Source organism: Lontra canadensis, unplaced genomic scaffold (assembly GCF_010015895.1).
Source record: "Lontra canadensis isolate GAN:19392208 unplaced genomic scaffold, GSC_riverotter_1.0 scaffold42, whole genome shotgun sequence".
Classification (NCBI taxonomy): Eukaryota; Metazoa; Chordata; class Mammalia; order Carnivora; family Mustelidae; genus Lontra; species Lontra canadensis.
Window position 1 is genome coordinate 14459016 of NW_022631036.1, and position 24487 is coordinate 14483502.

The following is a 24487-nucleotide window of genomic DNA, read 5'->3' on the forward strand; positions in this document are numbered from 1 at the left end:
GGTGTGGGGTAGTGGACAGACCACAGGCTTCAAGATCAGAGGCAACTGGGTTTCAGTCCCATCCCAACTACTTCTTAACTATGATGATATGGGTAAGTTACATAGGGTCCCAGAGTCTTTGTTCCACATCTGTAAATAAAGATGAAGTAAGATTATATATGTGAGGGGCGCCTGGGTGGCTCAGTGGGTTAAAGCCTCTGCCTTCGTCTCGGGTCATGATCCCAGGGTCATGGGATCGAGCCCCACGTCAGGCTCTTTGCTCGGCAGGGAGTCTGCTTCCCTTGCTCTCTCTCTGCCTGCCTCTCTGCCTGCTTGTGATCTCTGTCAAATAAGTTTAAAAAAAAAAAAAAGATTATATATGTGAAGCAACCTTTATTAAATCTTATTTTCCCCCCTTTCATGTACTTGGAACGTATTTACTCATACCCATCCCCTTTTGTTCTATCATAGCCTTGAAGAAGTAGAAGAGGGGTAGGTCTCAGCAGGAGGTCACATACATGTGCATGTGCATTACACATAGACAGAATGGCGTGCATGAACAAAGCTAAATTGGTCTTTAGCCACGTGAATAGAAATACAACATTTAGAACGTAGAGGCAATGGTCTTGCTCTACTGTGCCCAGATCAGCCCATTCTAAGTGTGGATTTTGGTCCAGCTCCAAATGATGAGAGGTCTGAGGCCCTGTCATACGAAGAGCTGAGGGTTTAACTTATAGAAAAGAGGCATCGGGGTGCTCAATAACCATCTTCAAACATTTTGTAGTTCCTCAAGGGGACGGAATTAGACATATTATGTATTTCCAGGTGTATTAGTCTGGGTCCTCCAGAGAAGCAGAACCCATAGAATGTGCACATACACACGTCCATACATACGTCCACATGTAGATCGTAAAGAATTGGCTCATGAGCTTATGGAGGCTGGCAAGCCCCAAATCTGCAGAGCTGCCGTCCCACTTCAAGTCCAAAGTCTGGAACCAGGAAGAACTGAAGCTCCAGTTCAAAGGCCATGAGACAGAAGAATTCTCTTCTGTTTGGGGAGGGTCAGCCTTTTGTTCAGTTCAGGCCTGCGAGCGATTGGATAATGCCCACCAGCGTTATGGAGCGTAATCTGCTTTACATGTATTGTGATTTAAATGTTAACATCATCCAGAAACATCCCCACAGAAACACTCAGAATAGTGGTTGGCCAAATTTGTGGCCCAGTCAAGCTGACACATAAAATTAACTATCCCACCTAATGACCAGAATCTAATGAAAGTCACCTGAAAACAGAACTGGGCTCAAGGCAGGAGGGGGTCTCTCTCTTCAGCAGCAAAGTTATCCAGGTCAGAGGGGTGCTCAGAAAGGATGTGGGGTCCTGGCATCTAGCATCTGATCAGAAGCCAGGTGATATCATGCCGGGGACATTATAAAGAGACATCAAGCTTCAGAAGAGAGGACTAAGGACCCTAAAGGGTCCTTCCTAGTCCAAAGATGTTGTGGTCATATAATTCTATATTTAATATTGGCTTTGCTTCTTGTTGGTCTTAACAAATGACTTGGTTTTAAATCTTCAGTTACAGTAAGCAACTTCTATGCATTGAGTTCCCTGCAGGAAGAAGAATGAGTCTGGAAAACATGAACAAATCTTTTTTTTTTTTTTAAGATTTTATTTATTCATTTGACAGAGATCACAAGTAGGCAGAGAGGCAGACAGGTGGTGGGGGGGCAGGCTCCCTGCTGAGCGGAGAGCCTGATGCGGGGCTCAATCCCAGGACTCTGAGATCATGACCTGAGCCAAAGGTAGAGGCTTAACTCACTGAGCCATTCAGGCACCCCAAGCATGAACAATTCTTATGATTAGTTTTTAGAACATCCCAAGAGACTACCTTGGAAATCGTGGTATTTCCATTCTCCTTATGTGAAGAACGAAGCGAAAACTTAGAAACTGCTGCCTTGGATTCTCCCTCATTGTAATTTTTCCCCAAAGTTCTCCATGTCTAAATTTTATTTCCCTTTTCTGTAGATTTACTCTTCTAAAATACAAGTCCTCAGCTCAGCGGTATCTTTCCAATGAGGCCTTCCCTGGAGATCCAAAGAGAATTAGTAGCCCTCACAGCAGCCAGATACCCTCCTGCTTAATTTTCCTTATAACTTCTTATTCTTCGGAGTAACTTTTTTTAGTTGTGGCAAAATGGACACAACATAAACTTCACCACTTTAGTCATGTTTCAGTGTACAGTGCAGGGGAAGTAAGTACCTTCACGTTGTTATGCAACCGTCACTCCCATCCATCTCCAGAACTCTTTTCACATTGCAAAACTGGAACTCGGTACCCATTAAATACTAACTCCCCCATTCCCTCCTCCCGCAGCCCCTGACAACCATCCTCCTACTTTCTGTCCCTATGAATTTGACTACTCTAAATATCTCATAGAAGTAGACTCATGTGATACATGCCCTTTTGTTTCTGGATCAATTCATTTAGCACAATAATGTCTTCAAGATTTATCCACGTTGGGATGCATGGGTGGTACGGTCGGTTAAGCATCTGACTTTGGCTCAGGCCGTGATCTCAGGGTTGTGGGATGCAGCCCCACATCCAGCTTCGCTTGTCCCTCTCCCTCAGCTCCTCCCCCTGCTCACACACACTGTCTCTCAAATAAATAAATAAAACCATCCTAATAGGTGTGAAGTGGTATCTCATCACTTTTTATTTGCATTTCCCTAATGATCAGTGATACTGATTTGACATCATTTTATTCACTTGTTTGTGGCCTGTTCATTGTCTGGCTTCCCAAATAGGTTGTAGGCTCTGTGCTAATGGAAAGTATGTCTAACTGTTCATGACTGATCTCTAACCTAGAGAGCCATGACTGGCACGTAGCAGATACTCAGTTATTTGTTGAATGAATGGATGGATGATGAATTTATTGGAGAGAAAAATTCAAAGTCCAAATACGGAATCCAAATTAACTTTTAGGCACTCAATTCTTTTGCCTGGGATAATAAGCAAATGTAACTTTTCCATTACTTAGTGTTCCTTGGAAAATGAGAGAAAAATACACTTGTGCCTTTTGTGCCTCATGGACAAACTACACAGACTAATAAAACATTATGGCTGGATCATTCTAGCTTACAGACTTGATAATTGACAAGATTATGGCATGTTTGCTATTTCAATGACAAATTATATGTACTGTTGGTAATTAGTACCAGGCATACAGTAGGTGCTCAACAAATACTTGCTGATAAATAAGTGAAGGGTCCTGATAATGGTAACTAAAGCCATTGGTAACTAAAACTAGAGACTGTATGTAAGAGACTGGAAACCCCTCAGGACAGAGCCCCCACATGGTGGCTTTGGTGGGAAGAATAAATGATGAGTGGGTAATTCATAGGTCTTTTTTCTTCAAACAAGTCATCAATTGAGAGGCTAACCCTATAGCCACCCTTTCCATGCACTGTCACTTCTCTAAAACTCAGTCTCCTGCAGAACCTCAGAAACACCTGAGTTCTCTGTTGGTTCATTCCATAAAGCGTAAGGGAAGTGTTTTCCTATACTGTGCAGCTCCAGCAGCCGTAGGTGTGGTCCTGCTTGCTTGACAGCAGGGGCTGCTTCCTGTTGTACCTGTTCTACAAAGCGCACGACTCTTAAGAGAATGAGTGAAGGGTGCCCTCATTTAAATTTCCTTCAAGTGAAAATGTGCTTTCTGCCCACCACAATTTCTGCTTGTCTTCATAGACAGAGGGCGGAATGAAATCTTTTTTTTTAAAGATTTTATTTATTTATTTGATAGACAGAGATCACAAGTAGGCAGAGAGGCAGGCAGAGAGAGAGGAGGAAGCAGGCTCTCCGTGGAGCAGAGAGCCCGATGCGGGGCTCGATCCCAGGACCTTGGGATCATGACCCAAGACGAAGGCAGAGGCTTTAACCTACTGAGCCACCCAGGCACCCCGGAAGGAATGAAATCTTAATTTCTTTTGAAAAGATGTAGGCAAGCTAATAGTCTGTCTTTGGTGTGTCTCTGTGTGGTTCTAAATAAGCCAAAGAGGAAACCAAGAAGTAGCCCTCAGAGGAGCAAAGCCCCCGGCAGGTGTGGGGGTTGGGGAAGGGGGAGTTCTATTCAGCAGTGACCGATGAAAAGAATATCCATAGCTTCCTCGTCTCAGGCCAGAGAGATGGCCATGTCAGAGGCACGGAGCACACTTGCAATTAGCAGTTTTTCACTGAAAAAGTCAAATCCACTCTAGACTAGAAAATGAGGACAATTTCATAAAGTTTCTAGAGGAATTACCCGGTCCAATGGTAATGAGTACTCTGGCCTGATTCCTAACTGATAGACATCTAGGTAAGAGCAGCCGTAGGTCATTAACCTTGATAAGCAAGTATTTTTTTTTTATTTTTCAATGTGTAGTTACTGGACCTTCAACATCAGAATTAGGAGCAGTATTAAAAATACAAATTATTGGGGCGCCTGGGTGCCTCAGTGGGTTAAGCCTCTGCCTTCGGCTCAGGTCATGATCTCAGGGTCCTGAGATCAAGCCCCGCATCGGGCTCTCTGCTCAGCAGGGAGACTGCTTCCTCCTCTCTCTCTGCCTGCCTCTCTGCCTACTTGTGATCTCTCTCTGTCAAATAAATAAATAAGATCTTTAAAAAAAAAATACAAGTTATTGAACATGCACTCAGATCTACCAAATCCAAATCTCTGGAGGTAAGGCACAAGGATCCTTTTTTTCAGGAAGAGGGAAAAAAAAACCTCTCTCAAAATCCCCCTCAAATGTCATTGGTGAGAATTCAGTTGCATGCTCACATCTCATATAAGTACAAGCTGGGAGAATAAGACCAGGTGATTAAATGAATCAGGGCTAGAGAGAGTTCTACTTCCCTGAGTACATGGCCTCGAGGGTGAGAACACTAGAGTTAGGTTCTGACAGCATGCAGAAGAGATGAAACCTATTGGGTGGGTAAAAATGAAGTTTGCAGCCATATCTTGGTCGCTGATGAGGAATAATAACTCACATGAAGCCTGGGTTTCCTTGGTTGCCATTTCCTAAAGTCTGCTCATGTTTGCTGGATTAAGTACCCAAACCTTTCCTCATTAATAGCCATTTTGGTGAGGCCTAGGTGATTCCGAAGAAACAAGGAAGAATTGACATTTGGTAGGAAAGTGAAGAAGATTGATCTTGGAATAATTCAAAATGCCAGCTACAAGTTTCTATTCACAACACTGCCAGACTGAGTCAGTGGGAATACAATACATTTGTTCTTCGGTTTGACAAATATTTGCTGAGCACCTATTATATCACCGGGTCCAGTATTTAACCCTGGGGATACATCATCAAATAAAATAAACAAAAGCCCCTGCCCTTTCCTCATAAAGCTTACATCCTAGTAATAGCAACAGAGAATAAATAAAACAAGTAGGTAAACAATAAAGCACATTGGAAGGGGATCATTTCTATAAAGGAAAAGAAATCAGGCAGAGAGGATGGGTAGTACTTAAGGAAGGGTGTTGAAATTCTAAATAGAAGAGAAGTAAGGTCAAGCTTCACTGAGAAGGTAATTTGGTACAGAATTTAAGGAAATGAGCTGTGAGCCGTAGGGATATGTGGGAGAAAAGATCCCAGACCAAAGGCAGCAAGTGCACAGGTCCTGGGGTGGGAGTGTGCCTGGTCCAAGGAACAAGCGGATCAGTAGGGTTGGAGGGGAGTGAACCAAGGAAGAGGTGAATGTATAATGCAAAATGGTAGAAGCACATTGCCTGGGGCCTTTGAAGGGACTTGGGTTTTGCTCTGAGGGACATGGGAGGACACTGGAAGGTTGGAAACAGAGGAAGGATACTGTCTATCTTTTATTTTAATAGTATTATTCTGTCACTGCTTTGAGAATAGAGTGTAAGGAACCTGGTTAAGAACCCTTCACAATGATTCAAGGGAGAGATGATTAGGGCTTGGACCAGAAAAATAGAGATGAATAGGAGAAAGCAAGAACTCATGTATAAGCTTTCTAAGTTTCTGGACTTAGTGACTAGAAAGATGGTGTTGCTGTTAACTGACCTGGAGAATATTGTGGGTAGACCAAGTTTGTAAAGCAAGGAATTCATTTGAACATGCAAATTTTGACATCTCGTTTACATATCCAAGTGGAGATGTTGAGTAGGTGACTGGAAGAACTGGAGATGTATGACAGTTATCTCCATAAGGAGGTTAATTAAATTTGTAGGACTGGATGAGATCACCAGAAAGAAGTAGACAAGGTCCAGAAACTGAGTCTTAGGATTGCCTTCTGCGTTGTTTTCTTAAATGATTTGAGTTCTATGTAACTTATCCAACTTGAGGTTTCCTAGGTCACTGACTGCAGGAGTTAGGAAAATAGTTAACCCTTAATTACTCACTGACGATAATGTGATACGAAAGACAATTTCTTCAAAGTTATCTGGGAGACTGTGTACTTCCATGAGTCCCTAAAGTATATATGGACTTTTACTTATTGCATCCAGAAAGCTCGGTGACTACCCATTTAACTTGCGTTTTAATAAGTTAAGTAAGAATTCAGGCACTTAAAAACTGTGTCAGGGACTGCGGATGACAAACCCTGGCTCAGCTGTTCCTCCACTCAAAACCCAGCATTTAGCCAAGAAGGCAGACACGGGGGCCCGAGTGCTAGAGACACAGTCATGGAAGGAGCACTGGAGCAGAGGTGGAGTGGCATTTCCCAGTGGATTTGACCCTGACTCAACCGGAGAACACAGAACCATGCAGAGTGCTCAAGAGCAGAGGTCTGGGAGTCAAGTAGACTTGTGTTCTTATCCCAGCTCTTCCAGCTGTTGGACTAGTGGAAAAGTGGCTAACGTCTCTAGGTCTCGCTGGTTTTTGTCTATGAAATGGAAAGAGTGGGATCTATTTCATGTAAAAATTGAATAGGATGAAAATTGTAAAGCATTTAGCACGATTGCTGTTTTTGTTTCTAAATTTCTCTCTGTAGTCTCAATTCCATTAGAATTCCATGCTGTTATAATACTACTGCTTTGGAGCCTAATGCAGTGAAATGAAGGTCCGTTAAATCAGATTATAGGGGTGCCTATAAGGCGTCTGCCTTCAGCTCAGGTCATGATCCCAGAGTCCTGGGATGGAGCCCCGCATGGGGCTCTGTGCTTGGCAGGAGAACTGCTTCTCCCTCTCCCACTCCCCATGCTTGTGTTCCTTCTCTCTCTGTCTCTCTCTCTGTTGAATAAGTACATAAAGTCTTAAAAAAAGAGAAAAGAATATTTTTTTTAAAAATCAGGTTATAATTTATAACCTACAAAATGCTCTGGTCCAAGGCTTTTGTTCATTAGGGTTGAGACAGTTGTTGAGTTGCATTTAACTCCAATACCACCAGGGGGCAACTCAAGAAATTAATTTTGGAGCCTATGTACTAACTGGCAGCCATAATGAGTTAATGAATTTCTAAATGAGACTTTACACTTAGGGAGTAGCCTGCGCACTGCACTTAGCGCACGGCATCTTTGGCCTCAAACGTGAATAAATTGATAGTAGCAGAATTCCACAACAGAGTGTGAATTCCTAAGGTACTGGGTCATACACTTAGGTAAGGTTCTGTTTGTGAAGGACATCTCTGAATGCTGAGGCTTTCTGCCCCAGATGTGACCATACATAGCCCTGCCAGGCCAAGCTGTTAAATTGGTCTCCTTATTACAACAATATACCAACTCATTTTCATAAGCACTTGTAGAGAGAGCTGACATACCCCCCCCCAAAAAAAATCTCTATTCTGACAGTAGTGCTTTGGAATTCATTTGCTCACCTTTTGTGCCAGTGGTTTTTCATGCTGGGTAAACAGCTAATGCATGGTTGAGCCAGAATTCAAGCCCAAGGAGTGTGTCTCCAGAGCCCACACTCCTGCCCACTATATCATATTGCTTTACTGACAGGTAGCCTTGAATTAATGCTAAACGCCAGAGGGCAGTGATAAAGAACAGGAGTGGCCATTGCCAAATAATTTATAACCTGGATTAAATATGGTAATCATGTGTTTAATGCATACTCTATTCAGTTAAAAATATACAAGTCATTCGGAGTACTCATATGGATCATGTCTGGGTCATGTCTGTGTCCATGGATCTATATACATACTTATATATATGTATAAGTGTATATGCATAAGTATATACAGTTCTCATTTGAATATAGTTGTAGTCAACATATGTTATCTGATATGTTATAGTCAACATATATTATTATGTGCTAAGCACATAATGTAAGATGAAAAGCAACATCTTAGTCAAGTATTGGGGGCAACTACAATATCAAGATTTTGTCTACCATCTCAGAGAAGACTTCTTGGACAAAATTAAGGTATTAATTGGTATGGGGACAATGGGACTGCGATATCAACATTTGACCCTAGAAACACATGTTTAGCCTCGTGCTTGGAACAGAATATGTTGAATGAATGAGTGAGTGAATAAATGAATGATAGTTATTTCACGAATGGGAAGAGCAGAAATTAGAAACAGAAGAGGTTAAAAAAAAAAAATGGGGATTCATGAGAAGATGGGGTAAGTAGGATGAAGCAAGGAATCCCTTCAGCGGGCCATGTTTAGCAGAGAGCTGGCTGGTGAAGAACTTTTGACTCTCCAATCGGGACTTCTTTCCTGGCTTTCGGTCTCTCTCCAAGAAATAGTGTTGCTTCTGTTGGTTTGGGGGTTTTGTCTGCTCATTCATTTGTTTGTTTGTTAAGTTCATTTCCTCCTAGTTGCCATCTACACGAGTGAAAGACTGCCCTTAAATGATTCTTCTTTCCTAGTGGAAACGTGTTTATCTTTATAAGCAAGACAATCCGCTGTCACTGAATATTAATACACTTCTTGTACAGTCACTCCTAAGTAGTTGTCTTCACTTAGAGATTAATGGAGCAATTAACACCACACTGTGCCCTTATTATTTACTTCGGTCACTTCCCAAATATCTTTTTTGCTTTCGCTTTCCTTAGCATTTTCCATCAGGGTTCTGGTTCTTATATCATGCTAATGCCTTCCCTGGGCTGAGCTGTGCAACATGTTTAGTGCTTCGAGCACCCAGCCAACTTTCCAGGGAATCGAGCCATAGACCTACCTCCTAAATGATACTGACAACTAAACTAATTTTTCTGTGTCTTAGAAAATCAAAGTTGTAGTTTACTTTAGACATAGTAACAAAGTTTAATTGACGTGCCAGAATCCCACTAAAAGTTCAGTGAAAAACGGGTGTTCAGGAGAACTTTAAAGAATCCCTCCGTTCAGCATATAATGAAAGTGGCATGGTTTGGGCTAACAAGTATATCCAAAGACCATGTGCAGAAACTTAGTTCAATTAATTCCCTGTAATGAAAAATAATAGCTATATTGTTTGTGCCTGAAGACCTGATAGGAGTTGAAGGAGGAAAAACTTGTGTTAGGCTTGCGTCACAACGTTAGCTGAAACTTTTGTTGGGTTGCACTTCCTTGATTTTCAGTTGCTGGTTTTAAAAGCCGATTCTGTGTCACTTGGTCTTTTTAAGCTGTTTTTCCTCTCCTTTGAAGGATGCCTAGTTTTCCTTCTCTCCTTTGCTTAAATGGAAATGGCCCCAAGATGCATGCAATTTTGTGAACTTCAGATTGTAGATTCTACGTAATTCAAATAACAGAGCCATGAAAACATTCTTTCATTTGGATTCCGTGAACCACTGAGACTTGTGGGGTAGAAATGATGTCAGAATAATGCCCTAAAGGTGTAGTGTCAAGGCCAGAACTCTGCCGTGGGATACCACTACCGATGGAACAGTAGAAGCCTTGCACTCATAACCCAGGGCTAGCCCTCATTGTTTTAATTACAGAGCTACAGCATGTGGGTAAGAAACTTGGACTTGACAACAGCAGAAGAAAGAGGATATTGTATGCCTTCAATCAGCTTTGTATTAGGAGATCCTTAAAGGGAAAATTATGTAAAAGAAAGAAGGAGGAAGAAAACAAACTAGCAGGATCCCCATTTCAATGTAATTTGGAGAAAATGACTGATTTGGGTTGGTCATGTTGCCAGAGCAGATGACTCAAGGCTTCCAAACAAGAAATGGAAATCAGGAGGATGCCTGAAGCCTGAAAGAAGAACAAATTGTGACGATATGATTGACTGTAAGGCTTGAAAATCAACTGTACCAAAGATGAGCTTGGATCATTGCCCAGAACAGAAATGAATGGTGATGTTCATTTAGGTTCTTACTGTTGAAACAAAATAAAAATGTAGTAATTGTGCTCTGTTAGGTGCACAGATGTGTTAATGCTTTCCAATTTCCCCAACTGGGGATCCTGTGTCACTTTCCCTGTCGTTCCTATTTCATGCTTCAACGGTGAGTATTATTGCTGCTCTGAACACTTATTGAATGCCAGGTTTTTGGCAAAGAACTGGGATCCAGGTGAAAGCATCCTTCTCAGGCTGCGTGGGAGTGTGCTGCAGGTGGCTTTGAAAATGCCCTTAAAACTTGGAAATCATTTCTTTAATTGGCCTTTTCGGGCTTGGATGATGTACACCTTGATCCTGGCATTTGGTGTTATCGTTGCTAGACCTCGGTTATGAGTCTCAGCAATTTGGGCCCCAAAGCACTTCATCTCTGACAACCAGGAAAAGCCTCCGTTTCCATTGGCAGCAGAGTTGACTAGAAGACATTTTATTTATGGTTTTCATATACTCATTTTCACAGTAACCTATCAGTTGAGTTTTCTGACGACCTTTCTGATGGACAACGGGGCTTAACTCCCTCCCAAGGACGGTTTAGAAGGGTCTACATCCTTCCCTTTCTCCTTGGGGGCCACAAAGAAAAGATTCCATGTTGTTTTTCCTAACACCGAAATCCTGCTTACTAGCCCAGCGACTTCAGAAATTTCCCAGCCTGCCTGTAGGAGCAGTCCAATTGCACGGTACAAATGACTTCCAAACAAACATTTTCTACATACTAAATTAGAAAAAAAACAGCAAGACCCAACAAGGGAGTGACTCAGAAGAAGAAAGGAGGGGCAGACAGAATATGCGATTTTTTCCACTCCTTTTTGGTTTCTTTACCTGAGTCAAATTTTGAGAATGTTAAGCCCTGTCCTGTCTACCCGCTATTTACCACAAAATGTTCAAGTTTCAGTAGCTGACTGAAAGCCAGTAACTTTTTTTCAGCCATCCAAATGGACTAAAGATGTTGTCAGGTACAAGATGTTTAATTAAGGATCTGTCTAGTCTCTTTGGGCGTCTAAAGTTTGGACCTTGAACAAGGTAACCTAAAATTAGACCCTACTAATGAGAGACAGCAGGAAGGCTTCTTCAAGGGTTCGACTTGCCGTAAGTGAACCACCAAGAAGGGACACAAACTGGAACTCAAAGGAAATTCCACATCTCCTTCCTTCATACAATCAGCATCTTTTCATTGATTGGTCTGTGACCTTGAAGCCACCCAATACGTTAAAATAGTTTCACACTTTAAAAATGGGGGTGGGGGAAATGAGGGGTAAAATTATTTTGTGGGGTTTGGCACAAGTCTGTATTTTAAATAAGCTATGTATGAGCTGTGTCTTTGAGCGAAGGACATGTGCAATGCAGTTTTGATCTTCATTTTATAGATGTACATAAGTAATACAAGGCCTGTTTTGATTATACAATGAAAAACAAATGTGACCCAATACTGTAATACTCTGTATCTACTTATGTTTCTGAACAACAACTCTCATTAGTATATGAACCACCATTAATGGCTTTGGAGACCTGGAACCCCATCCTGATATTTGCTTTGAGCTATTCCATGTGTGGTATGGGGTTCTCTCAGAGGTAATCATCCTAATAGGACAGGGATTGAATGTGTGATGGGCTCCTGAAAGAAATAATCTAAAAGCATTTCTCAAAATGGTTCTCACAGTCTCCTTCTAAATGCTTTGCTTAGGGGTGCCTGGGTGGCTCTGTGGGTTAAAGCCTCTGCCTTCGGCTCAGGTCATGATCGCAGGGTCCTGGGATCAAGCCCCGCATCAGGCTCTTCGCTCAGCAGGAAGCCTGCTTCCTCCTCTCTCTCTGCCTGCCTCTCTGCCTACCTGCGATCTCTCTCTGTCAAATAAATAAATAAAATCTTTAAAAAAAATAAATAAATAAATAAATAAATAAATGCTTTGCTTAACATTCAATAACTCCCTTCACTCTAACTGTGATGGAAGATTTCTCATTTAAGGCTTTTTCAGAATTGGGGGAATTAAAGGCTATTTGCTAATGAAGATCAAAACTACATTGGTGTGCATGGGTGGCTCAGTTGTTAAGCATCTGCCTTCTGCTCAGGTCATGATCCCAGGGTCCTGGGATGGAGCCCCGCTTCGGGCTCCCTGCTCAGCAGGAAGCCTGCTTTCCCTCTCCCATTCTCCCTGCTTGTGCTCCTGCTCTCGCCGCCTCTCTGTCAAATAAGTAAATAAAATCTTTAAAAAAGAAAAAAAAAACTATATGTTCATGTTCTTCTCAAGTTCTTTTAGCTGGAGGTTAACAGAAGACATAGTTGAAAGCAGCTGAGATAGTAAAGATGTATTTTTAATTTCACCTAACCAGAAATCTGGAGGCAAGTTTGCTAGGACTGACTAATTCAACAGCCCAATAATGTCATTGAGATCCAGGTCCTTTCCATCTTTGTGCTGGCCTTCTTCAGTTTGTGGGTGTTGATATCTCATTTGATTCCAGTACACAGGCATTTCATGCGGATAGCACAACAACTAGCAAAAAAGAAGGACTTTTCCTTCCATGTGCCTGTTTTCCTTAGACTAGAAATCGGGGACTTCCAACATGTATTCCCCTTCTTCCCACCACTGGTCTCATGGGCTAGGTTTGGATCATGTGTCCATGCATGGGACAGGATTCACCAGCAAGGGAATGGGACCACCATGATTGGCTTGAAGAATGCTGCTTCACCTCTGGACTAGAGAAGGGGTTTCTTCCCTGCGTATGGGGCATGGTGACTACCTGCATCCCAAAGAACAAAAAGGGATATCTTTAGGGTGAGCAACCAGCAGTGCTCCCCACTGGCTTTAATAACAGTTTTTCCTTTAATATATAGTATTAATATTTGAGTGCTTTATCATATTACTGAAGTATTATCTTTCTCCCACACTGACAGTATTATCCTGATATTTTTAAGGACAAAATTATCCTGGGGGGAAAAACACTTATCCTTGAGCCTACTTTTTTTTTTTTTTTCTCATTCTGATACAATTAGAAAATACTTAAGAACCCAAAAGCTTTCACAAAATAATGATCTTGTTCATCTCAGCCCTGATCAATTGGTTATGCAGATTGTGTGTCTCATTACTTTAAAATAGAATTGAATGGAACTGGGACTATGAAACTGAATTTTGATTGCCATTTCTGACTTTTCCTAAAATAAGAAGTGATAAGACATTTTTGCAACATAAAATAACTTTTCAAAAGTGTTTATGGAAATAAATTTATTTCAAGAAAAATTGCAATGGAGCATAGCCCAGTGGTCAAGGACGTGGACCGTGAGAACAATGGAACTTGATTTGAGTCATTGTCCCTTGTTTAGCAATGATGTGACAGTAGGCCTCACCTGCAAAATGAAGAAAATATCATGCCTTCTTCCAAGATTGTTGTGAAAGTTGAAGGAGATTAAAATATGTCCATATGCCTACATACATTTATTCTTAACAGAGTGGCTAGTACGTTGTAAGCTTTCGACAAGTTGTGACAATTTTTACTTACACCAATATCAACAAAAGTCCATAAACATCCAAGTTAACATTTTCTTACACAGGATAATTAAAATCAAATTGACAACTTTTAGAAGTAACAATCTTGAGAAACAAGCTGTGAGGGCTGCCATGTATGTCATACCACCTTGTTATGGGAGGTCTTGCATTGGTTCTCATGCCTCTTCCAAAGAATTCTCCAGTTGGCTTGTTGTTGGTCAAAACTTAAAGCCAGAATCATGGCCTTACTGCCTTTTCAGGGAAAACAACTGCTCTTAATGCCTCATACACATTAGAATTCTTTTCCATTCATCTAGGGAGTAGACCGGATGTGTCAGTCTGCTTCTTGAGAAGTAAGCAGGATAAAGCATGTTGATATGGGTGTCACAAGTCTCTTAACTTCTCTAGTTATTGTCCTCCTAAGCCATATGCTCTGTATTTCAAGCCAAAGCTACATGAAGGCAGAAAAATTTGGCAGAGTGAACAGTGCATGTGGGTATAAACATTAGTTCTCTAGTAGAAAAAAAAGTATTTCCTTCATAAAGCATTACAATTCCTTTTTGTTTTTAAGAAACTGTATGTCATACTTCACCTTCAGAAAGCCTCCAGTAATTATCTAATCAAGTCAGAAAAGTAGCTTGTCAGCTTGCGCCCTTCCCCACCACATTCTCTTACTCGAATTCTGCGTGTGACTCTTCTGATTGACCCAAATGCCGATCTTCAATGACAAAAAGCCTCTTCGTGGGAAAGGGCATGGCACGGAGGTCCTGTGGCAGGCATTTTGACTGTAGGGACCATGAAACTTACTTTCTGGTTCCAGGACCTTGGGTTGTTAAGTAAACCAAACTCAGAATTATTTAGGTTAAAAAAAAAAAAGGAATTTATTCTAAATGATACTCGGTATCTCAAAGAACAAAAAGCAAAGGGAAATGTGAATATTCAAGAAGGGTTGAGATGTAACTAAGTATAAAAAATTGCTGACAACAGGGTCATACACCCAGTACCAGAACTGCTCTTTTCCATCTTGCTTTTGTGTTTCCCTAGATGATAGCTTCCTCTTTTTTTTTTTTTTAATCACTGCAGGTTAACCTTCTCCAAATAACAGAAAAAGTGACTGTCACTGACATGCTAGCTTTCTGTCTTATAGCTTGAACCACACAGAGCAAGACTTGACCTTTTCAGTTCTAATTCTCAAATCCTGGAGAAAAACTCTGCTAGGTCTAGCTTGGATTAGATTAACTGAGGCAAAGAGATGGAATACCATTTGGATCCCTTTGGTGAGTTGCCCAATCAACCAACTGCCTACAAGAAGTATCATATTGTACTAATGTTTTGTCTCCAGTGTTTTTAAAAAATTGCATGGGGCAGTTCTCAACAGAAGAGGCGCTGGCCTAACTATTCTGTAGATGTCCACTATTGCAAAGATATACTGTGGAAACAATGCAAGGAAGTAGATCTAGCTTCCCATTTTCCAGCAAAGCTTGCCTATGGTCCTTGAAAATTTCCCATTAAAGCTGTTCATTCACTAGAACTATTAGAAAGTTCAAGATGGTGGGATGGCTGGAGGCAGTGGCAGGGAGTTGGGGAGGGTGGTGATTACACATGAAAGGAACCAAGCAGAGAGAAGGGAAGGAGGGCACATCAAGGAAGCATCGCCAACTTGAAGCAGAGGGCTCTAGACCTCCCAGCTCTTTTCAGATTAAATCCTTATGGTTCTCCCAGCTGCCTCGCTTCCCTCCTGCCTTACACCTCTTTTTAATATTTTCTCCCATCATTTTTAAAATGAAGACCTTCTGTGTTACTTAGAAGATTTCTGTCCTCCTCCAGAGAAGCAGTGCTCTACTTTAGGCAAAAGTTTGAAGGTAAGAAGATTTTGTCTCTTCAGGAGAGCACTTTCCCATATCCTCCTGTTACATTTCTCATAACAACAAAATCTGAGGGTTGGAGTAGACCGATCTTGAGGCCATCAAGTTCATCCATTGCCGTATATATCCCATCTCTGACATCCATGACAGGTGGCCATCCACACTGCTTGACCATGTTCCAGGAAGGAGAACTCATCATTTTTCAGGACAGCCCATTCTATCTGTAGATGGTTCTATTAGGAGTACTTCCTTATGTTAAGCTCCTACAAGACCAATAATGTGTCTTTTTTTTGTTGCTTCCACCTGTTGGTCCTAGTTCTACCACCTGGAAAAGAACAGAAAAGTCGAAACTCTTTCCTACATGTTCACCTTTCAAGAGATTGATCACGTCCATCATGTTTCTCCCTATGATTGTTCTCCAGGCTGAGCGACTGTTCTTCCTCTAACTGTTCTCTGCTGTATGAGATTTCAAGTACCTCTGTTATTAACAGGGACACTCTGTTCTAGAAGCTTTAGTTATTTAAATGTTCTTCTTAACATTTCCCCCCAAAACCAGACATAATCTTCGAGATATGGAAAAATCAGCACAGAAAGAACAGAACTAATCAATCTTTCATTATAAATATAGAACTTCTATTCAGATAATCACATTTATCTTCTGGGAAGACCGAGCCTATGCTTAGTCACTCTTATGCAGAAAATTTTGTAATGATTAATTTATAATGAAATTTAAATGATAAAGAGTGGAGTTATTTGAATTTTATAAGTGAATTTCAGGCATTAGTAGTTGAAATTGGAATGGAAAAGAGGTGGGAGCATGAATTCCCATAATTCTTCAAATCATATGTCTGCTAGCACTATCCATTATGTCAAAAATACTAGGCAGAATAAGCCCATCTCAGGGGATCATTTGATTCCTCTCTTCCCCTTTGCAAAATCCATATGCTTAACAAAGTTTGTGTCCTGGTTACATAGCCACACACAAAGAAGCCTCTGGGGTAAGCACACTAATGTGCACTCAGCCCCCAAGGAGTTAACAATTTAGAAGCTATAAAACAAGCCCTTTGCTTCCTTAACTGAAGTGTGCTTTGTACACCAACGAATCAAGGAAGAGCAAGAAATCACCGTGTCAGACTGGGTGGCACAGTGAATTAGTATATGTAAATTCTCAACTTGTTCTAGAAGCAGAACCCAATTTAAGGAAGTTGGAGTGAAGCTTGAGAGGTCAATGGGAAAAGCTCCAGCCCCGTGTTAAGTGGACATCCTAAAATACAGACACGTTGTGTCCTGCCTTCTTCTGTAGTCACTTATGGGTTCATCAGGAAAACCAATGATCTCAGAAAATAATAATGAATATTCTACCATGTATTTCAGGTTTAAAATGAGTGTATGGCATATTTTTTTTCCAGGGTAGACAAATTTAAAATTTTGAATCTTAAAATCTAATATGAAATAAATGGTGACATTTTATGAACCTTATCATAAGCATATGGCACTCATTCTCAGTTTTGTTTTTTGTTTTTGTTTTTGTTTCTAAAAACATTTGAGTATGTGACAAGTCCCTGAGCATTGGCAGCGACAGTCGTCCCAGGCCTCGTAAGACTGCATATCAGCAAGGAAGCTTGACATTTCTTCTGTCAGCAACATAGGGCCCTGACCTTCTATCTCCATCAGGGAAGTTAAAAAAAATCATGACTAACTCAGGACAGAGCTGGGAGCCCAGTTTCCATAGTCATAGAGCTTGTTAGTTCCTTCGTGTTAGTAAAGCTGGAATTAAGGATTTGTGCCCCTTGTTAGCGCAGAAAGTTCCAGTCTAGTGGGCTTAGGTATAACCCTAACCTCATTTGTTTACAAGGGAAGAAGTGCCAAACGGTGGACAGCTTGAAGCTACCTACCACACAACTGAGGGAAAAAATTCAAGATCCCTCAGAGTGAGAAAGGTCAAGTTCATCCTTAAGGTACAACTCATTGTTGTGTTTAGCAACAGGGGATTCCAGTCTCTGGTGCCATTTATTCTGAATTTCATAGTGCTGATAAGTATAGAATTCATAATCTCTGCACTTTAGAATTAAAACAAAGGAAGACTTCATGATTGGTGTGCTCCATTGAATACTTTAAGATTAGCTGCTTTATCCATAAACAAAGGCAGAATTACCTATTTCCTGATTCCTTTACATGAAATCTTTTATTTCTCCAATAGATTGTTTGGTTTCTACAAGGGGATTCTGCCACCAATCTTGGCTGAAACACCAAAAAGAGCAGTGAAGGTAAGCATTGTATACCTTTCCACCAAGTAAAAACAGACATCCCGCAACAAACTATGGGACGTTAATGTGAATTAAAGATAAAACAGTAAAAAATTGAATGTGGAAATTATAGCATGACTATTAAAATTATTAGGCCAGGTCACTCTCTCAAATATTGGTTTATGGATTTTTTTTTCCAGATAAAGGCGCTTCCTTCTGATAAGGAAATTATACAAAAAGTACGGTGGTGAATGAAATTCATGTCATTGAACCACAGTAGCCACAAAATAACTTGGTCCTTTTTCTCAAAGCAATTCATCAGTTTTCCTTGGGAGCAAGAACTATTAAGAAGAGAGTGAGAGGACAGGAGGGAAGAGTGGTAGAAAAACCCTTTTCCCTAAATCAGTTCCATTTTGTGAACACAACAAACTAATACACTGTATTTCTTTGTATATGATTCTCATATAACACATTTATTCGGCACGCTAACTTCATTTCCTTCCCTGCCCCTCCACTCTGGGCTCCTCTGTTAAAATTCTCTATTCTGGTTTTTACAAAATTATTACTTCCACTATGCTGATTTCCATTCTTTAACCACATAACTATGGGAGTTTATGTACTGCTTGCTGGTTCAGTATCTGGAGAGGAACACGGAGATCTGGCAGGACCTCCGGGGAAGAAAGAGCTAAATCTGATCACTCTTTTCTATGTTTTCTTGGACAGAAGTCCTGATCACAGTGACTCTGGCTGGCAGTGCCCCCTCCCCTCACCACTGACTTCACCAAATATGGCTTTGTCTTTTCCATAAGAAGGATAACGTACACTTAGGCCAAAAGACTTCCTTTCCAACTAATGACGTAAAGCTTTTTTCAGATATATTACTCAATTTGTATTCCCAATATTCCTGAAAGGTAAAATGGGACAATTTCTACACTTTTGCTCAGTAAATTAAGAGGTTAACTAAGTTAAAATTTGTGATAAAGAAAACTAACATGCACAGACAACCATACTTTTACATTATTTCAAATAGTAATTTAATAGAATTTAAGTCAGGTCTAGAATTTAGAACACAAAGCTTTAGGGGTGCCTGGATGGCTCAGTGGGTTAAAGCCTCTGCCTTCAACTCAGGTCATGATCTCAGGGTCCTGGGATTGAGCCCCGCATCAGGCTCCCTGCTCAGCAGGGAGTCTGCTTCTCCCCCCCACCCCTCTGCCCGCCTCTCTGCCTATTTGAGATCTCTGTCTGTCAAATAAATAAATAAAATCTTAAAAAAAAAAAAGAACACAAAGCTTTAAAACATACTTTCTCTATAAATTCATCCCCTTTGTTGCCATAGTTTTTGTGATTTTATATTATTACTTCAATACAAATTTCATTAGAAGGATCTGAATCGCAGTAGAGAATCTGGAAAAAGTTCACCAAAGTACACAAGAGGGCTGAATTGAATTATGAAATGGCTTCACTTGATAAAAGATTGCCCAAGTAAACAAACAGAGCAGAGTTCCTTTTCAAAAGGAAAGTCACTTTGTCTCCATGGAATAATATATTCATTTGTTCAGTGTTTTACACGGATAAATAGAGTCAATTATAATTAAAGTTTTTCCCCGAGTATTTTTCCTTAATACTACACATTGGAGACGATTTCATTTAAATTTGAAGAGGATTAAAGTTTATCAGTGTTGAACAGTCTTTTATGTAAGGGGAAAAAAAAAAAGTTGAGCTTTACAAAACTGAGTTAGTCTCTACTTAAGAAAAAAAGCAATGCTCGCTGCCAGAGCAATGGTTAACAGATGAACTTTTGGGCAACTGGATATGGTGTATGTGTCCCAGACATCTTGTTTCAAGTTGATTTTACCTTAAAATTATTGAGACATATGGTAAGTGCCTTGGCTTTTTAAGTCCAACTTGGAGTTAAGTATATCTTTGCCAGATGGATAGCACTACTTTTTCTATACAATTTATGAAAATATTCATTTTATAGATATTTATCTTAGAATTTGTGAGGAAGGAGATCATCAGATTGTAACGATATCTTACGTCATAAAGTGCTTCATTGTATGGCATCAAAGTTTACTTCAGAAGAAATATTCAAAGACCATATATACATATATATATAAATAGACACACACATACATACATATACATGAATAAATGTAAATATGTGTGTGTGTGTGTGCGCGCACGCGCGCGTGTGTGTATTCCTTGGGACTGACACTTCGATTACAATCATTATTATAATCAGAAACAGACAATGTGAAGTTTTTGTGCACTTTAGTCTTCAAAATAAGATCATTAAAGTAAGACTCATCAATGCTAGATAAATGAAACTTCCCCCTTCACAGATTAAGACAGAATTAGTATTGCAATTAGCAAAAGGAAATAAAGACCTCAGAAAGAGACCAACTGATCTTTCAGACATGGGAGACACCATGTTCCAGTTTCCAGAATCTGGTCTTGAGATTCATAGGTCCAGAAACACCATTTTTCCATGGACAGACTCTCAAGGACCATCTGATGCTAACCAGACCCACAAAAGAGTAGGAACTGTGAAGGCTATTTGTTTGTCACGATCCCTACACCTGTCATGGTATCTACACCTACTAGATACTCAATCAGTGTTCGATACACAAATGAAACAGAGAGAAACAGAAAGTGTATTGATTTATCACAGGAGACATTCCTATCCTATTCCCCAAAATCCACATCTACTGTTCAGTTTTTGGAAGACCAAGACTTCCATTTCCAGCCAAGATAGAGTAACAGAGACCAGATTTACTCTCCTGCCTGAAACAGCAACAGAAATGAACAAAATATATGAAACCACAGTTTTCAGGACACTGGACTTCAGACAAGGAAGGGCAGGGATGGGAAACAAGTGAGATGAGCTCTATGGTTTGCCCCCAGCTTACTGCCTGGAAAGGTTTTTCCAGACCTCAGGCACGCAGGGGAGATGTAAGCAGAGCCTGCTCTACCCCCTGGGTTGAGATGGAGCTGACAGGCTGGAGAGGGAAAGGCAGCTAGAGTTCACAAGACAGAGGTACTAGAAAAGAGAAAACTGCACAGAGAGCTCCTAAGCTCTTCAGAGGGACCCCATAAATATTCAGCGGAGAACTGCCGAGTGCATGCATGTGAAGAAACTATAAGGCCTGCGAAAGAGCTGTCCAGAGCATTTGGGGGAACAGTGCATGGCAAACCCACAGGGCCAGGAATAGTCCCTGCTCCCACCAGCGGAACTGGAGGGCCCCAGGGCATTGGACTGGGGAACTGGAACTGGAACATGCACAGGGCATTGACAGGAGTCCGCAGAAGGGGTCTGCCTTGGTAGTGGGTAATAATTAGCCCTAGTCTGAGTGCTGCTTAGGTAGTTAAAAGCAAGACCCAAGTGGACCGGACCATTTCCATGTAATTTAACTGCATCCCGGAACAGAACACCTGGGAGGTCACGTTAGTCATCACATTGCTGAGTGAGCATGAATGGAAGCAAAGGGGAAATGGTGGAGGACTGTGTCCCCCAGGCAAACTGTACTGACCTCCCCTGCCCAGCCACAGCCTGACACTTCTCCGGAGACCACACGGCAGCCACTTCCCCTAGGTGAGACTACCAGTTTCTAGATTCTATAGATAGGTTATATATGACACGATTCATTTGGGTTCCAGATTTTATATTCAGGATTCCCAAAACCTTAACTGAATATGAATGTTTTCAAAAACTCTGTAGTCACATATCAGTAAGACTTTGGGGAGGCAACCTGATTACATGTTGACCCTCCCAATTTTATCCTTAGAATGTAATCTCGTATCTTATATGATAGGGTACTTATATCACATTTCTGCATTGGTCACGTTGTGGCTGAGGAACTACTGAGAAATATCACGAAAGACATGAAGGAGTAGTGTTGTATAGAGAGGAAATAAAATAACAGCTCATCTACTATAGATGAGTTCTGGGATATATAGGTCTGGGATAATGTCTTCTAAGAATATAGTTCTGGGATAATGTCTTCTAAGTGTTGAACATGAGAGACATTCAGTAAATATTTGTTGAATGAATGAATGAATGTTTTTTAGTAAATACTGGTGTCAAACTAAAACACTGACATTTACATTATTTTACTATTACTGAAACTCCATTTTAAAAGATCTTACCTTTTCCTTCCTCGAGATAGTGTCTTTATTTGAAGCACTATTTGCTTATTGGAATATATGATAATATATTTTTCATGACTTTTGAATTCAGTACCCTAATAATTCATCACTGTAGCTTATGGGGCTCCTTCCTTCCCAGGAACCTGAATCATTTATTTCCTCCTAGCCATTCACCAAAAGCTTCCAGCAATACTGCTGATGAGTACCAGTCAGCTAATGGTAGTTTGGTTTTCTCACAATTTTAGAGATGGGATAGGAAAAGCCTAGAATTGCCCCAACACAGGGACTTGGAATTCCCTATGAGAATTGCTACAATGACAGGCCAAGTGCCTGTCCCCAGACTTCTCCCTTGAGATCCCAGTTTGGTCTAAGACCTTGGAACTATAGAAAATCAGAAATAAAAACAGAAGTCAAAACCGCATCCTCACACTGGAAGAGAACAAGGTAGTGAGGGCTTTTGTGAGGTCCATCCATCCCAGAACTTCCCTGAACCCCGTGTTTCCAAATGTAGGTCATGACCTATGAGTCATAAAATCAATTTAGTAAGTCACTAGATGTAATGGGTCATGACCAGAATTTTTTTCACGAGGCAGAATAGAAACATAGTGCCTTACACATAGTGAGGGGGGAAACTGTTTTACAGCAATGTTTTGTTTCTGTTATAAATAAACATAAGGGTACATTGCATTCGTGCATGCATGCGTGAGTGCGTGTGTATGTGTGTTACGTGAACACTTTTTACGTTGATTGTGCTCAGAAAGGTTTGAAACCTTCTGCCTTGAGGGACTCTGGGCCTCCAAGGTCAGGGAAGGCAAGAAGACCTCAGCAGCAAGAAAACTCCAGGGCAGAGAATCCCACAGTTAACAGTCACGGCTCAGCAGTGAGCAGGCGTATGTTGTGGTTAAGAGCATACTCGGGCTTTGCCATCAGTCCTTCCACTCACTAACTGCAGGATATGTATCTACAAAATGAGAGTCATGGTTGTACTATGATTGTACTATAACCTGATGCTTACAAGCCTGATGGTGTTATATGGATTTAGTGCAGTCGCACAGGCAAAGATCTTAGCATGTTTTTTGGACCACAGCAAGCTACCATGGAGGGATACAAGGAACTGTGGTTCCTCTATTAGTCAAAGTGAAGAAAGAGAATGAAAACTAAGGTTTTCTGAAAGTCCTGTGTCGGGCATGTCAGAAAAATCTTACTTAAATTTCATTATTTAAGGTATATTTTAGAAGGTTAAGTTTTGTGTTCTTGAGGGCTAGAAATGTCAGGAGCCTTGCCCATGCTTTCACAACTAAGTAGCATAACCAGGATTCAGTCCTGGGACTGCTCCTATTGAAACCCCAGCAAGGAAATTATCAAAGGATAGTGAGGACAGTGACCATAAAAACGAAGAGAAAAGCTTATCTGTAGAGCCTAAGACAATAACACTTTTCCTTCCATGGTTAATGGTTTCACCAAAACAGTGGTAGCTGCTGGTGCTGTTTTTTTAATACCAGGAAAGTTACAGGGTTGACACCACTCACTAGAACGTTTGATCAAGGAGGCAGGGGTTTCTCTTTCTTTACTTTTGCAGGAGGCATCCAATAAATATTTGTTGAATGAGTAAATGAATGAATCCCTGATCTAGAAAAGCTTATAACTGTAGTTGAGTTAAAGAAGCATGGCACAAATTTATTCCTGGGTCTCTAAAAGAATCAAAATCTATCTGGTGATAGAATGACTTTGGGGTTGCCCAAAGACTCACAGAGCCGTGTCTACCTAGAACTACTTCTTTCTAACAACAGAGTATTATTTGATCCCCACATCTGCTTTTTTTCTTCCCATCCTATTGGGTTATAAAGTAATAGAATAGAAGACATTCGAGACCATAAAGTACCTATGCCTTTTCTGGGGTCTTAAAAATCGGGCCCTCGCAGGACCTAAGAATGTGCCTTATCAGCACTATTAGCAGCTTCTACTAACAGAGCTCCCAGGAGCTAAACATCATGATCAAGCAGAGTTGTTTCCCAAAATACAGCGTACAGAAAGAGAGGAGAGAAATGTAGTGTGGGGCTCATTACATGACGTCTGACGAGATTTGCCTTCATAGAAATTTATTTGCAGAGAAAATTATATGAAATGTTACTTCATGAAAGGAACCTACAAAATCTCCCTCATCAGATATTAAAGGAAGGAGCAAACAACTCTCTTCATGAAGGGAGAAAGGTTGAAGACACTCTTGCTTTTAAATCAGGGCGGACTGGATGACCTCATTGGGTCCTTCTCTGTGTTACCATGGCGCCTTCATCATCAGTGAGTGTTCGGAAACCGTGAAACAATAGAGATACATAAGAAAGGGCATATGCGCATGTTCAAGACGAGAACGGAGTGTGGGTTAGAAAACTAGGCATTCACTGGGAAAGCTGTTCACAGAGAAAACATAGGAGACCAGAGATTTTGGGTCTCTCTGCCTATAATTTTGAATCACTGCCATAAAAAAGAAGTCTATTGATGTCTGGGGAAACTGAAA

General features: G+C 40.8%; 1 protein-coding gene across 2 annotated transcripts in view; it reads left to right on the forward strand.

Annotated features, from left to right (window-relative positions):
- The window catches only part of SLC25A21 (solute carrier family 25 member 21), a 486988-nt gene that overhangs the window by 418391 nt on the left and 44110 nt on the right, over positions 1-24487 (forward strand). For both annotated transcript variants that reach the window (XM_032871241.1, XM_032871242.1), the window contains exon 4: positions 17781-17847. In XM_032871241.1, the coding sequence (XP_032727132.1) occupies positions 17781-17847 (67 nt within the window). The remainder of the gene's footprint in view (positions 1-17780; positions 17848-24487) is intronic.